At 40.9% G+C, this 10,969-nt stretch overlaps 1 protein-coding gene across 9 annotated transcripts in view; it reads left to right on the plus strand.

Annotated features, from left to right (window-relative positions):
* Positions 1-9,603, plus strand: part of RPS6KA2 (ribosomal protein S6 kinase A2) — a 284,207-nt gene extending 274,604 nt beyond the window's left edge. For all 9 annotated transcript variants that reach the window (XM_032682394.1, XM_032682396.1, XM_032682402.1 and 6 more), the window contains 4 exons: positions 245-321; positions 2,760-2,877; positions 3,698-3,835; positions 4,228-9,603. In XM_032682394.1, coding sequence (XP_032538285.1) covers positions 245-321; positions 2,760-2,877; positions 3,698-3,835; positions 4,228-4,353 — 459 coding nt within the window. In that variant the 3' untranslated portion in view covers positions 4,354-9,603. The remainder of the gene's footprint in view (positions 1-244; positions 322-2,759; positions 2,878-3,697; positions 3,836-4,227) is intronic.
* Positions 9,604-10,969: the final 1,366 nt, after the last annotated feature.

A 10,969-nucleotide genomic window follows, 5' to 3' on the forward strand; every position in this document is an offset into this window, starting at 1 on the left:
GTGGAGGGGACAGATGTGCTTGGTTTGAACACTAACCAGCTCATTCCAGCCTGGGCTTCACCTTTCTCAACACCAATACTGGACATTTTGATCCCATGGCAGCCACATGTTCAAACCAGATCTGTGGTTAAGCCCTGGAAATGTCATCAGATACAACCACTAATCAGTGCTTTTTGTAGATCTGAAGCTAAAAGTCAAGGAATGCAGATTAAACTATTTTCGTCTCTCTCTTTCCTTCACATAGGTCCTTAAACGCCAAGGTTATGATGCAGCCTGTGACATTTGGAGCTTGGGGATCCTACTGTACACCATGTTGGCAGGGTGAGTGATGAGTTTCTCCTAGAACAGTAATCTCCAGTGAACTCAGCAGTTCAGCACTAATTAAGTCTGAAAGGAGTCACAGATAGAGAAAGCAAACTGTCTGGCCTACTTGGAGCAATGTGTTTGGTTGTGTGAAGCAAGAAAACAGATGTCAAGACCTAGAGTTAGAATATGTTTTTCCTAGAATGCATAAATACTTTGACACCTGACAAATTATTTAGGGTTTTAACAGACAGTGCCTGTAAGTATGCACTGAGACCTAGACTCCTAAAGGGTTCACTCACCCCTTTAAGCAGTGTGAAAGTTTTACATTAGAAGAGGTCCACAGGACTATAGAGAGCCACATCATGTTCACCTTATCCATGGAAGGATGTTAATTCCTTCTATTAATACATGTATTCTCTTCAGCTTTATTTTTCTTCTACTGTTACAGTTATTGAGGTATCTGAGCACCTTAAAAATCTCAAAAAGATCCCCACCCAAACATAGTTTTTGGATGCTATTTGAAAAGGACAGAAGGTAAACGAACGGATCAGCAAGAATAGCAACATGCAGTAGGAACTTTTGCCTACCAATTAGCCTACCAATGTGTTGGCTAATTTTAAATATTGATACAAGAAAATTCAGAGAAAGAGACAAATTGAAATAAGTAGTGAAGAATAGGCATAGGATGTGCAAACCCAGTCTAAAGTTATTAGGCCCCTGAATTTAATTTCTTGGAGTATGGTATGTGAACATTTATCACACCTAAGTGCAGCTTGAAACATTTCAGTGACCTAAGATATTTAATCTGTTTCATGATCATTCAGGTGTGGCAAGAAGCTTGGATTCATTCCTAGATTTTATAAAGAAAACAAAGAATTGCACTCTACTTTTCTGTTATTTGCCTCATGGATTATAGGAAAGGTGACAGGAGTCTCTATCTCATCTATTTTGTTCCTGAGTAAAATGTGTTCAACTTAGGCTGAAATATATTGTGACTTTCTGGGGATGTCTCCCAGTCTGCTAAGATCTCCAAGAACCTGTTTCTATTTGGCTAATAGTACAGATTTGCAGCGATACACAGACAGAATCAGGAAAATAAGAGAGTCACATTTTTTCAGTTTATTGTATTCCAAATGCTTCCTTATGTGGAGAAAGAATCCAAATACGTTTGAATCAGAAATACAAATTGCACAACTTAGTGGATATTAAATTTACCAATGGGTGCTAATAGCTTATACACCTCACTTTTTCTGCATGGACAAGAGAAAATAAGAGTAATACAAAAAGTTGAGAACTGCTGACTTTTTAGGTGCCAACACTGCATTTATGGATGATCTTGTTCTTCCTCACTGGAGGAGATTAGTAGGACCTGACTATTATTTGCACCTGGGATTATATTCTTCTCCCATCATCGCTGTGAGCAGAAAAGGCTGAGACAGCCAGAACTAGAGGATAGGCCTGGGATCCTGTTGATGGAGCTAGTGACAGACCCCAGAGTTTTTGCCAGTCCTTAACTCTTACTGTATCCCTCCTGATAGTTATAGGTAGGAATAACATTACATATATCCTTGGGCTGAACTTCTCTGAAGTCTGAAATGTTTGTGAAAATGAGAAAATACAATGTGAGGAATTGAATTTGCTACTAGAAACCAGGTAGGATAGGAAGCTGTGGCCAAAGCAACCATTTAGCTATCTAAAAACCCTCTGTCAAGTTGTCAGAAGAGAAAAGATGGAAGGAAAAGTATAAAAATCCCTAATTCTTCTAAACCTACACAGCTCTTCAAAATCGCAGAGTAAAATTTGACCTGGTAGATTTTAATCAGATTAAAAACCTTATCTCTTGTCACTTTCTGAAGACAAAAAGTGTACCCTCTGCGTGAGACACTGATTTTGTAAAGCTGGGTTCATCTTACTAGTCATTTCTGACTGTCTGGATCAGGAAGTAACCTATTGCTGATAATTTCTTTTGCCCAATAGACTTGAACATTAAGGCTAACAAAGTCTTACAAAATAGATTAGAAATTTTCTTTTCCTTTTTTTTTTCTGTTCCAGGTCTTATTTTTTCTCTTTTATAATTTTTGTCCTTTCTTGCCATTATCAAGGTACTGGTATTGGAAATAAAGCAGAGTTAAAGCAAGAGGTAAAAACATGTCTATTTTTACAAAGAATATTTAATTCCTAAAAAATGAGAACAGAATAAAAATTGAAAAAACTATTAAGGAGTCAGTCTTTTCCCTCTACAGAACAATATCAGGAACCACCAGCCTTTGAGTGAAAATGAAGCCACAATGTCTGTGGTCCATTCTGGAAACAAATTCCTGTTGTAATCACTGGCAGTTAGCACTAGAACCTTGAAATCATGAACTTGCAAATTACATTGTATTTTTCTCTCTCTCTCTGGTTGTTTTTTGTTGTGGTTTTTTTTGGGTTTTTTGTTGTTTTTTTTTTAATAGATTCACTCCTTTTGCAAATGGACCAGATGACACCCCAGAGGAGATTCTGGCCAGGATTGGCAGTGGCAAATATGCTCTTACAGGAGGAAACTGGGATTCAGTATCTGATACTGCAAAGGTCAGTGAACCCTTTCTGAGATTTTCTCTTGAGATTTAAATAGCATAGAGCTGTGTTTTGGTGCAACTGCACTTTTAAAACAAGTGAAGGTTTGTTAATGCCACAAATGTATGGTCTGTACATCACCTTTTTGCTGCTCAAAGTTAACCAGGAGCAAGCAGTTTACAAACTAGCATTTTTAATTCCTGTACAGTTCACAGTTTAGGATAGGTGGGAAAGCTAGCAAGCTTGCAGTTGCCTGATATTAATCAGAAACTTTGACGGGAGATTTCAGTTTTAGCAACTGGTAGTATCCAGTGGAAGAACATTGATACATCCCACCACAAAACTGCAAGCAATCCTAATAACATGTTAATCTTGCTACCAACACCTATAAGCCTCACAATGTATTTTTTATCAGATGTTTAGTTTTGAAATTAAAATGTTCAGATGCTGTACGACTGACCTAATTGAATTTTAGCTGCCTGAATGTTAGATTTCTATTCTAAGCTTCTCTTGCTTTGGGGTCAGGGAGGAGATGCCTCCAGATGGCATGGTCTCCAGGTGGAGTTCACCACTCTTATGAAGTCACCAGTAATTAACATTCAGTCAATAAGCTGAATTATCTTTTGACTGTATTATCAGCTGAGAGTTGAACATTACAGCTGAAAATTTTGAAGATCAAGACCTGACACTTAAAGAATATAAAGCCTATCTAAAGTGCATCATTCTCTCCATTGGACATGCTAGTGATGACACTGTCACCGGAAAGATCTTAGTAAAACCTGCACTGCTGTTAATTACTTTTTCCCTTGTACTGTTTTCCTCTTTTCAAACCCAGGACATTGTGTCTAAGATGCTTCACGTAGACCCTCATCAGCGCCTCACAGCAGTCCAAGTCCTGAGACATCCATGGATAGTGAACAGGGAGTATCTATCTCAAAACCAACTCAGCAGACAGGATGTTCACCTAGTGAAGGTACTTCCTACACCCTTGCCTCTTCCTTCCTTGCAGAATGAGCTGTAATTTGTGTAAATATTCTGGAAAGTGATAGAGGAGTTGGGAAGATTATTGCCACAGAGGCCAAATTTAATATGGCACTGTATTAACAGAAAAGATTTTTGACCTGTCACCTGCTCAATATTTTTAACTTCAAGCTGCATTGTAATAACCTGGTGGCATTCTATGCATATACTGCCATTCACCACTTTGAATCAGAGATACCCCAGCTGTCTGCCAGCCTAAAAGCTGTTACCATTTCATGGAAATTGTGCATGCATGACAGTTTTTTCAGGAGACAGAACAGGGGAAGGGAAAATCATCAGAGAACTGAATTTCAGCCCAATGTTTTATCTTTCTCTATTTTACAGGGTGCAATGGCAGCCACTTACTTTGCTTTAAACCGAGCACCTCAGGCACCGAGGCTGGAGCCTGTATTGTCCTCCAATCTGGCTCAGCGGCGAGGCATGAAAAGACTTACCTCTACCAGGTTGTAGCAGTACCCCCAAAACACCTCTTTGAAAACCCACAGTTTATTATTTAAAGTTGAATTGAGAAATTCAACTTTACTTGGCTAGCAGACCTTTTTTGGACAACTTGCACATGAAATCGCCAAAACTAGCAGAAACCCATGTAAGGCAAATCCTCCTTTAGTACATCATTTCTTTTACATTCCAGCCCAGGGCCCTGAGTTTAACAACTTCACAGAGATGTGCCAATTTTTCCAGTAGCTCTGTTTCTTCACTGAGATAAAGCCAAATAAAGTAGGTGTGCTCCATCCCTTCCACTCTAGGAAAGCTATTTTTGAGTCCTTAAGATGTTCCATGGGAGCAGTGCTTATTTTGTTTCTCAAGAAAAGCACTTTTTGCTATGAAGAATGCAGTCGGGTATGAATGCTGTTGCAGCATGTGTCATGATGAAGTGACTTGGCTGGTCACCAGTAGACATCTACTGATCTCCACTCACCCCGGGAAGAGTGAAGGCTGCAGAGACACATGAATAATACCTTATTTGAAACAAGTGCTATACAACACGAAGGAGAAAGAGCTGTCGGTGTTGAAAATACCTTCTGATTTTGAGGAACCTTTTGCACTTTGCCCCTGCCTTCTCTGGAACAAAGCCAGCACCTCTCAAGGCATATGTGCCACCAGCCCTGACTTACTCAAAGGTCTCCGAAAGCAGAAAACCTCTGAGAAACTTGGTCTTCTGAGGAAATTATTGGGTCTTATGAGACTGTAGGAAAGCATTCATGTAAAGCAGTGTGAGTAGGAGCCTATGTATCAGGCAAGAAAAAGGTGTCTGCTCTTGACCAGTAAGCAGGTCTGGGAGGACTAGGTGAGGGGTCTGGAGAACTGAGCAAGAGGCAGGGTGGGTGACTGAGGACAGTAGGCAAAAAGACCCATGGCAGCACGGTGGAGAATACTGGCAAAGGTAACTAGCATGCAACTGGTTGGGGGGCAAACTGGGACTCCCTTTCAAAGCAAGGGACAGTCCCTCTTCACTGACTGGTACAGAAGAGGGTGGGTGGCTGGGCTGGCCAGGGACCAGGGGGTCAGTGCAGCCATCGTCCCACGCTGTCACCTAGTCTGCTCACCGAAAGCAGTTCTGGCAGGCCATAGTGCCACCCTGGAGCAAGCAAGGCCATTTCCAGTCATTGCTCCCTGCCCTTCCCTGGCTATTCACTCAAATCTGCCCTGTCACCCAATATTTCATGTCCCTGCCTCGCTGTTCTGCTCTAGCAGAGCAAAACTCCCCATGCCATGTGTGTGCAGAGAGTACCACTTCTGAAGAGTTCAGCTAACTCTGTTACAAGCTTTAATAATAATAAATTATGAGGAGAAACGGGAGGATGCTCTGCTTTTATATTTATATGAATATGTACATGTGTATTTATATACATATAAAACAAAAGTTCTGTACCCTAATACCTGGATTTTCCAGGTGCAGGGAAAGAGAGCTTTTGTTGAAATGGTCTCAGCAAAATCAACCTTTTTTCTCTTTCCCTGGTTTCAAAGAAAGTGAGCAAGGTTTGTGGTGCTGGATGTGAACTATTTTTTTATTCTTTTTCTTACCCATCTTGGCTTATGGTGATCACAAGCTGACCAGGATTCTTCTTTGTACTGCTTTTGTTAATTTTTATTTTCTGAGTGAATTTTGTCACCTCAGATGCTTTGTGGGAAAAGCTACTGTGCTATGTTGGCTTTTTTCTGTGGCAACAGGGGGAAAAAAAATGTGAACATGGAGCTTCATATGCTAGGTATGGTAATTTTTCCTTGCTGGGTAGTTTGTACATCTCAGTGCTGAACTGGAATTACCAGATCACTGCCTCAGAGTGTCCAAGGGAACAAGGAGTTTCATTTGCTATAGCAATATGGTTCCTAAAACTAACTCTGTTTCAATGTTGACCTGAAGTTAGTTTGTTTGCATTAGTCTATTTTTAAATTTAAATTTATTCTTAATAATTTAAACCGATATTTAATGTTCGAGTTTATGTGCTGTGCACAGAGGACAGCTGCAAAGCAGCTCTCTTTGAAGCCCTTCTCTTTTCTAAAATAAACAATGTTGTGAAACTCCACACGGTGGCTGAGTCGGCTGGGACTGATGAGTGCAAACACACAGGTGTGTGTCTATGGTTATATATGCAGCAGCCCACATTCTCTCCTGTGGCTAAGCTGTGCTCAGGACTGGTTTTTTGCCACATCTATAATTTTTTGCTTGTCAGAAGTTAAGTCTCACGTATTTCTGCTAACAGTACACTGTGAGGATATCCACAAACAGGGATATCCTGGCTGATGCAGAATAGCTCTGGCCAAGCCTTGTTTCCCTCAAAGCAACTTCTGCCTTGGAAGAAGGCAAGGTGGGCACAAAGATGCAAAGGGTAACCTGGAGTGAGGGATGGGTTTTCTTGGGTCCCAGCTGGTATGTGCTGTTTCAACAAAATATATTTTTAATAGTCAGTGTAATTGTCTTGCATATGGGCAGAAAGAGTGTTGTAAAGATTTTTGTCTCCCTGTGAGATTTCCTGGTCATCTTTCATTGCTTCGGTTTGCTTCTTCTCACAACCGTTGGAAACAGTCTTAATTCCCTGTTGTTATACTTAGTCGTAATTCTTTGAGTATTTTTTCCAATTGAATATTATTGGAGGCCAAACTTACAGGATGATGCTCTTCCCAAAGTTGGATCACCCCTTAAGCCATGGATGCCACAAGGGCTTTTTATGCTGCTGGTCCACTTATGAATTTATGGCAGCATATGCAAGTGCTGACACTAAAAAAAGGCAGGTAGTCACTTCCTCTTGACCTCAGCTGCTCATATGTCCTTTTACACCTCCCTTATCCAGTTCACCATGAGGCAAAACAAATGTCTGGGGACAGCAGGAAGGCAACAACGTCTCTTTTGCCAACAGCACTGTCAACACATTGGAGTGGCTACAAGTTCAGTGTCATCTCTGTTCCTCTGTTTCTGAGTTATGCTGAGCGGAGCCCAGGTGTGGCTCAGAGTCAGGGCGATAAATGGTGGGCACAAAGAGAGAGGACAAGTCCAAGCTTCTGAAAATTGTCCAAGAGCTCATATAAACTCCCTGTAACCAGGGAGTAGTAACCAGATGTAGGGCCACAGATGGTAGGCCATGGGGAAGTAATGTTGACTGGATGTATTTTTGCCACCAGTGACCTCATAAAGAGAACAGAAAAAAATCCAGGGGTTTGTTTTTAAATCATCTGTTTTTACAGAGAAATTCTTGATTTTGTACAGTGCTACAGCTTTCTCAATCCCTAGAATTAAGGCACTCAAACTTGGAAGATGCAGCAGATTACTGTAGCAGAAAATATATCTTAGCTTTCACTGGAAAAATATTTTCAGGCACGTGTTTTGAAGCTCTGTCTTCGGATGTGTGTAAAGCAAATATTTAGAAGCAAAGTTCTCTTGTTGAACATCTGCAGGTGGCACCTTTAAACAAGAATCATGTGAGCTCCACATTCAGATATCTGAATCCTAAAACACAGGCAAGCAGCACAATCAGGACAACCACCTCAGATGTTCCTTACATTAAAATAAAAAGATCTAAAATAACATTAGTAAGATGCTTTAGTATAGTTCATTAAAAAAAAAAAAAAAAAGAAACTGTGCAAGCCCATTTTCTTTTCCTCTCTTGAAGTATACATCATTGTTCTTTAAAAGTGTGTATTCTGACCTCCAAGCTGACCCTGCTTCTGAAATCCTGTGTTGCCCCAACACATTGCAGCTAAGCTGCTTCTGGTACCTCAGTTCCTGTGTGAACACAGTCCCACATTCCTCCCTCCATGTCTGCCCACAACAGTCGCAAGCAACAATTGCACACACTCTCCTATTCTGAAGGTTAGCAAAAGTGTGAGAGTTAAACTCAGAAGACAAATTGAAGTTAAAAGTAAGGTTCTCACTGTGTACAGACCTAAAACTCTTGGTGTTTAGGGGAAGGATGGTTTAAAGTCTGTGCAGAACAAGAATGTTACAGAGTAAATAAACTCACAGTAGTTCATAGAGCCAAATTTTAGCTAAAATCTCTTCATAGGTTTTTGTGAGCCTAGACCTTGCATTTCCAGGTGCAACTAGATGACAACATATGCATGTCAGCCAGGTAAAGGCATCTGATCATGCATGTCATCGCAAGGCTTGCACATGGAAATGTTTTGCAGCCCAAAGTTTGGAGTCTAAAAGTAAGAATTTGATCTTTTTCATCATCCTATATTGTGTAAAGCATGATGTTCAGTGTTGAACTGTACAACCACTGCTTCTTGCTTTGGTGTGCAGAGTTACAGAGTCAGTTTGTGCTCCATTATGTTTCCTAAATGGATGTTATGGATATAGTTTTCAGAGACACTGTAGCCTGAAAAGAAAATGAGGCAAATTAATGCCCTTTTTTTAAAGGCAAATTTTGAAAGGAGAGACTGGAAAAATGCATTTGAAGTGCAGAAAATAAAAACCAGTTGCTAAAAGATTTTTTTCTGATTTCTTACTCAGAGTCAAATCTTGCCTCCTTCACTCCTGTGTTAGTTCCTTAATCCATATGCACCTTCAGGGAATCAAGGGGAACAGCTCAGAGTAGGGTCCTCTTTCCTGTTGTAGTGGTGGAGTCTTGGCCATTAGATGATGATGTATGTAAGGGATTTACTTGGATAGTATTAAATGATTTTGAATAAATATGAACCATGATCTAGCCCTTTGTTTACAGGCTCCATATTCATGTTTACAAATTATGATTTCTGAGGCTCACGCTTTTTAAGTTTCCTGTATGAAAAGGGCAGCCAGTGTACAGATATTTATTATGTTTACCAGCGTTTCTGAATAGATTTTTTTTATAGTACATGGTTTTATGAAGTGTAATATTTTTATAGCAGAATGATGATCTTTGGACTTTCTATATTGTTACCTACAGTTGTTCGCAAACAAGCTCTTCCCTCCCTTTTTTCTGTGCACTGTATCTCATGTTGCTGCTGCTACTGTTGCTGGCCTCAGCTGCTGCTACCCCACTGTGACGTGGGCTGATGGTATTGTGAAAGTGTGCAAACTAACTTCAAAGAGCTGTGATTGTGCTGAAGGGCTGGCTGCATGCTGGGTTCCTCCTGGCAGGAGGGATGGGGAGCTGTACCCTACCAGAGCAAGAGTTTACTGTGGATGGCCCCCAAGGAGAAACCTCAGTGCTCACCTTTGTATTCTGCCATTTTGGCTTGGCATGCCCATCCTTTCCTTTCTTTATAAAGAAATAAAAAGAAAAGAAAATAAAAAGGATCTTGCTCATTTTTGCGTAATTTTTTTCCAGACCCCAAGCACTGGCCTTGTTTGAATGCCATGTGTTGGTCACAGAAAAGCACAGTTCCTTATTCGAATTATTCCTGGAGCTGTGATTTCTGTGCAGCCTGAACACTCAAACCTCTGCTTTGGGAAGCAACAAGTAAGTCTTTAACCCCTCATCAGTCAGACAGTTCACCCACAAGACAAATTTAGGATTTCAGTGCCAGACAAATGAGTACTTCCTCACAAGCTGCCTAACATGAATTTCCCTTGCCCCTTTGAGATCTTCCAAGGTACCGTTCCTCTGCAAACTGCCAGTCGCTGGCAAGTAGCCTTCATAGCCTTTTCTGCTTGTTGAACTTATTAGTGACCATTAAAGCAAAATCAACCTCTGCTACTTTAAAGGATTGGTTCTGCTTCCCTGGTATTGCTACATGAGCCTGCACACAATTACACCGGCCTTCACGTCTGGATTTTCATCAGACCCAGCAGCATCACAGAAGTGGCAAGTCTGGCTCAGGCTCCACACCGGAACAGCATACGGTACCAGATACTGAGAAACAGCATGTGATTCAGGTTTAAGCAAGCATAACTGAGGAAACTTGGACTTGTATGTTATTCGTAGGATTTCTGCTCTGACCATAGGTAGCCTCATGCCTCTGTTCTCCCGTCAGCTGATCCTGTCCTACTCCCACTTCTTGCTTCCTTTCTTCTGTCATAAAAGAAACAACCCTTCCTGCTCCTTTAGTCCTCATGTTCCTTCACCACGGGGTCATTCATGTCCCTGCCAAATCTCTGCCTCTGCACTCCAGTGCCTACCATGAACTATTCTTCTCTTCCCTTACCAAGCTTCTGTCCCACAGGTCCATCCTGTGGGTTTTATAGCCTCTTCTGGTGGATAGGCCAGTGACTTCTGTACACCTGTCTTTATGAGCCCAGTGGTTAAAAAAGGAAGGTTCTCTGGAAAACCATAATCATATACAGGAACATCCAAATTGAAAAGCTGAAGAGGAAAAAAAACCAACAGGCTTTCTCTTCCCTCCTCTCTTCTAATTCCTCTTTTAACATGACCATGATCAAGAATGAGACAAGTTCAGTCACTCTTGGAAAATACATAACTTTTCAGAGGACCTGGTTAGGAAGCCTTGGGCAGGCAGATACAAGTCTTTCCCTCCAACCCTAGAAAATGAATAAATGAGATGTCTAAAAAGAAGGTTTTCCAGAATATGCTCGAGTTCGCCATCAAGACACAGCCCTTTTAGGAAATCCACATTGGCACCATCTGAAATCTCTGGCTTACTGAGAAGTAACCGTGTTTCTTCTCCCTGAATGGAGAAGAATACA

Source organism: Chiroxiphia lanceolata, chromosome 3 (genome assembly GCF_009829145.1).
Source record: "Chiroxiphia lanceolata isolate bChiLan1 chromosome 3, bChiLan1.pri, whole genome shotgun sequence".
In the NCBI taxonomy this organism is placed as follows: Eukaryota; Metazoa; Chordata; class Aves; order Passeriformes; family Pipridae; genus Chiroxiphia; species Chiroxiphia lanceolata.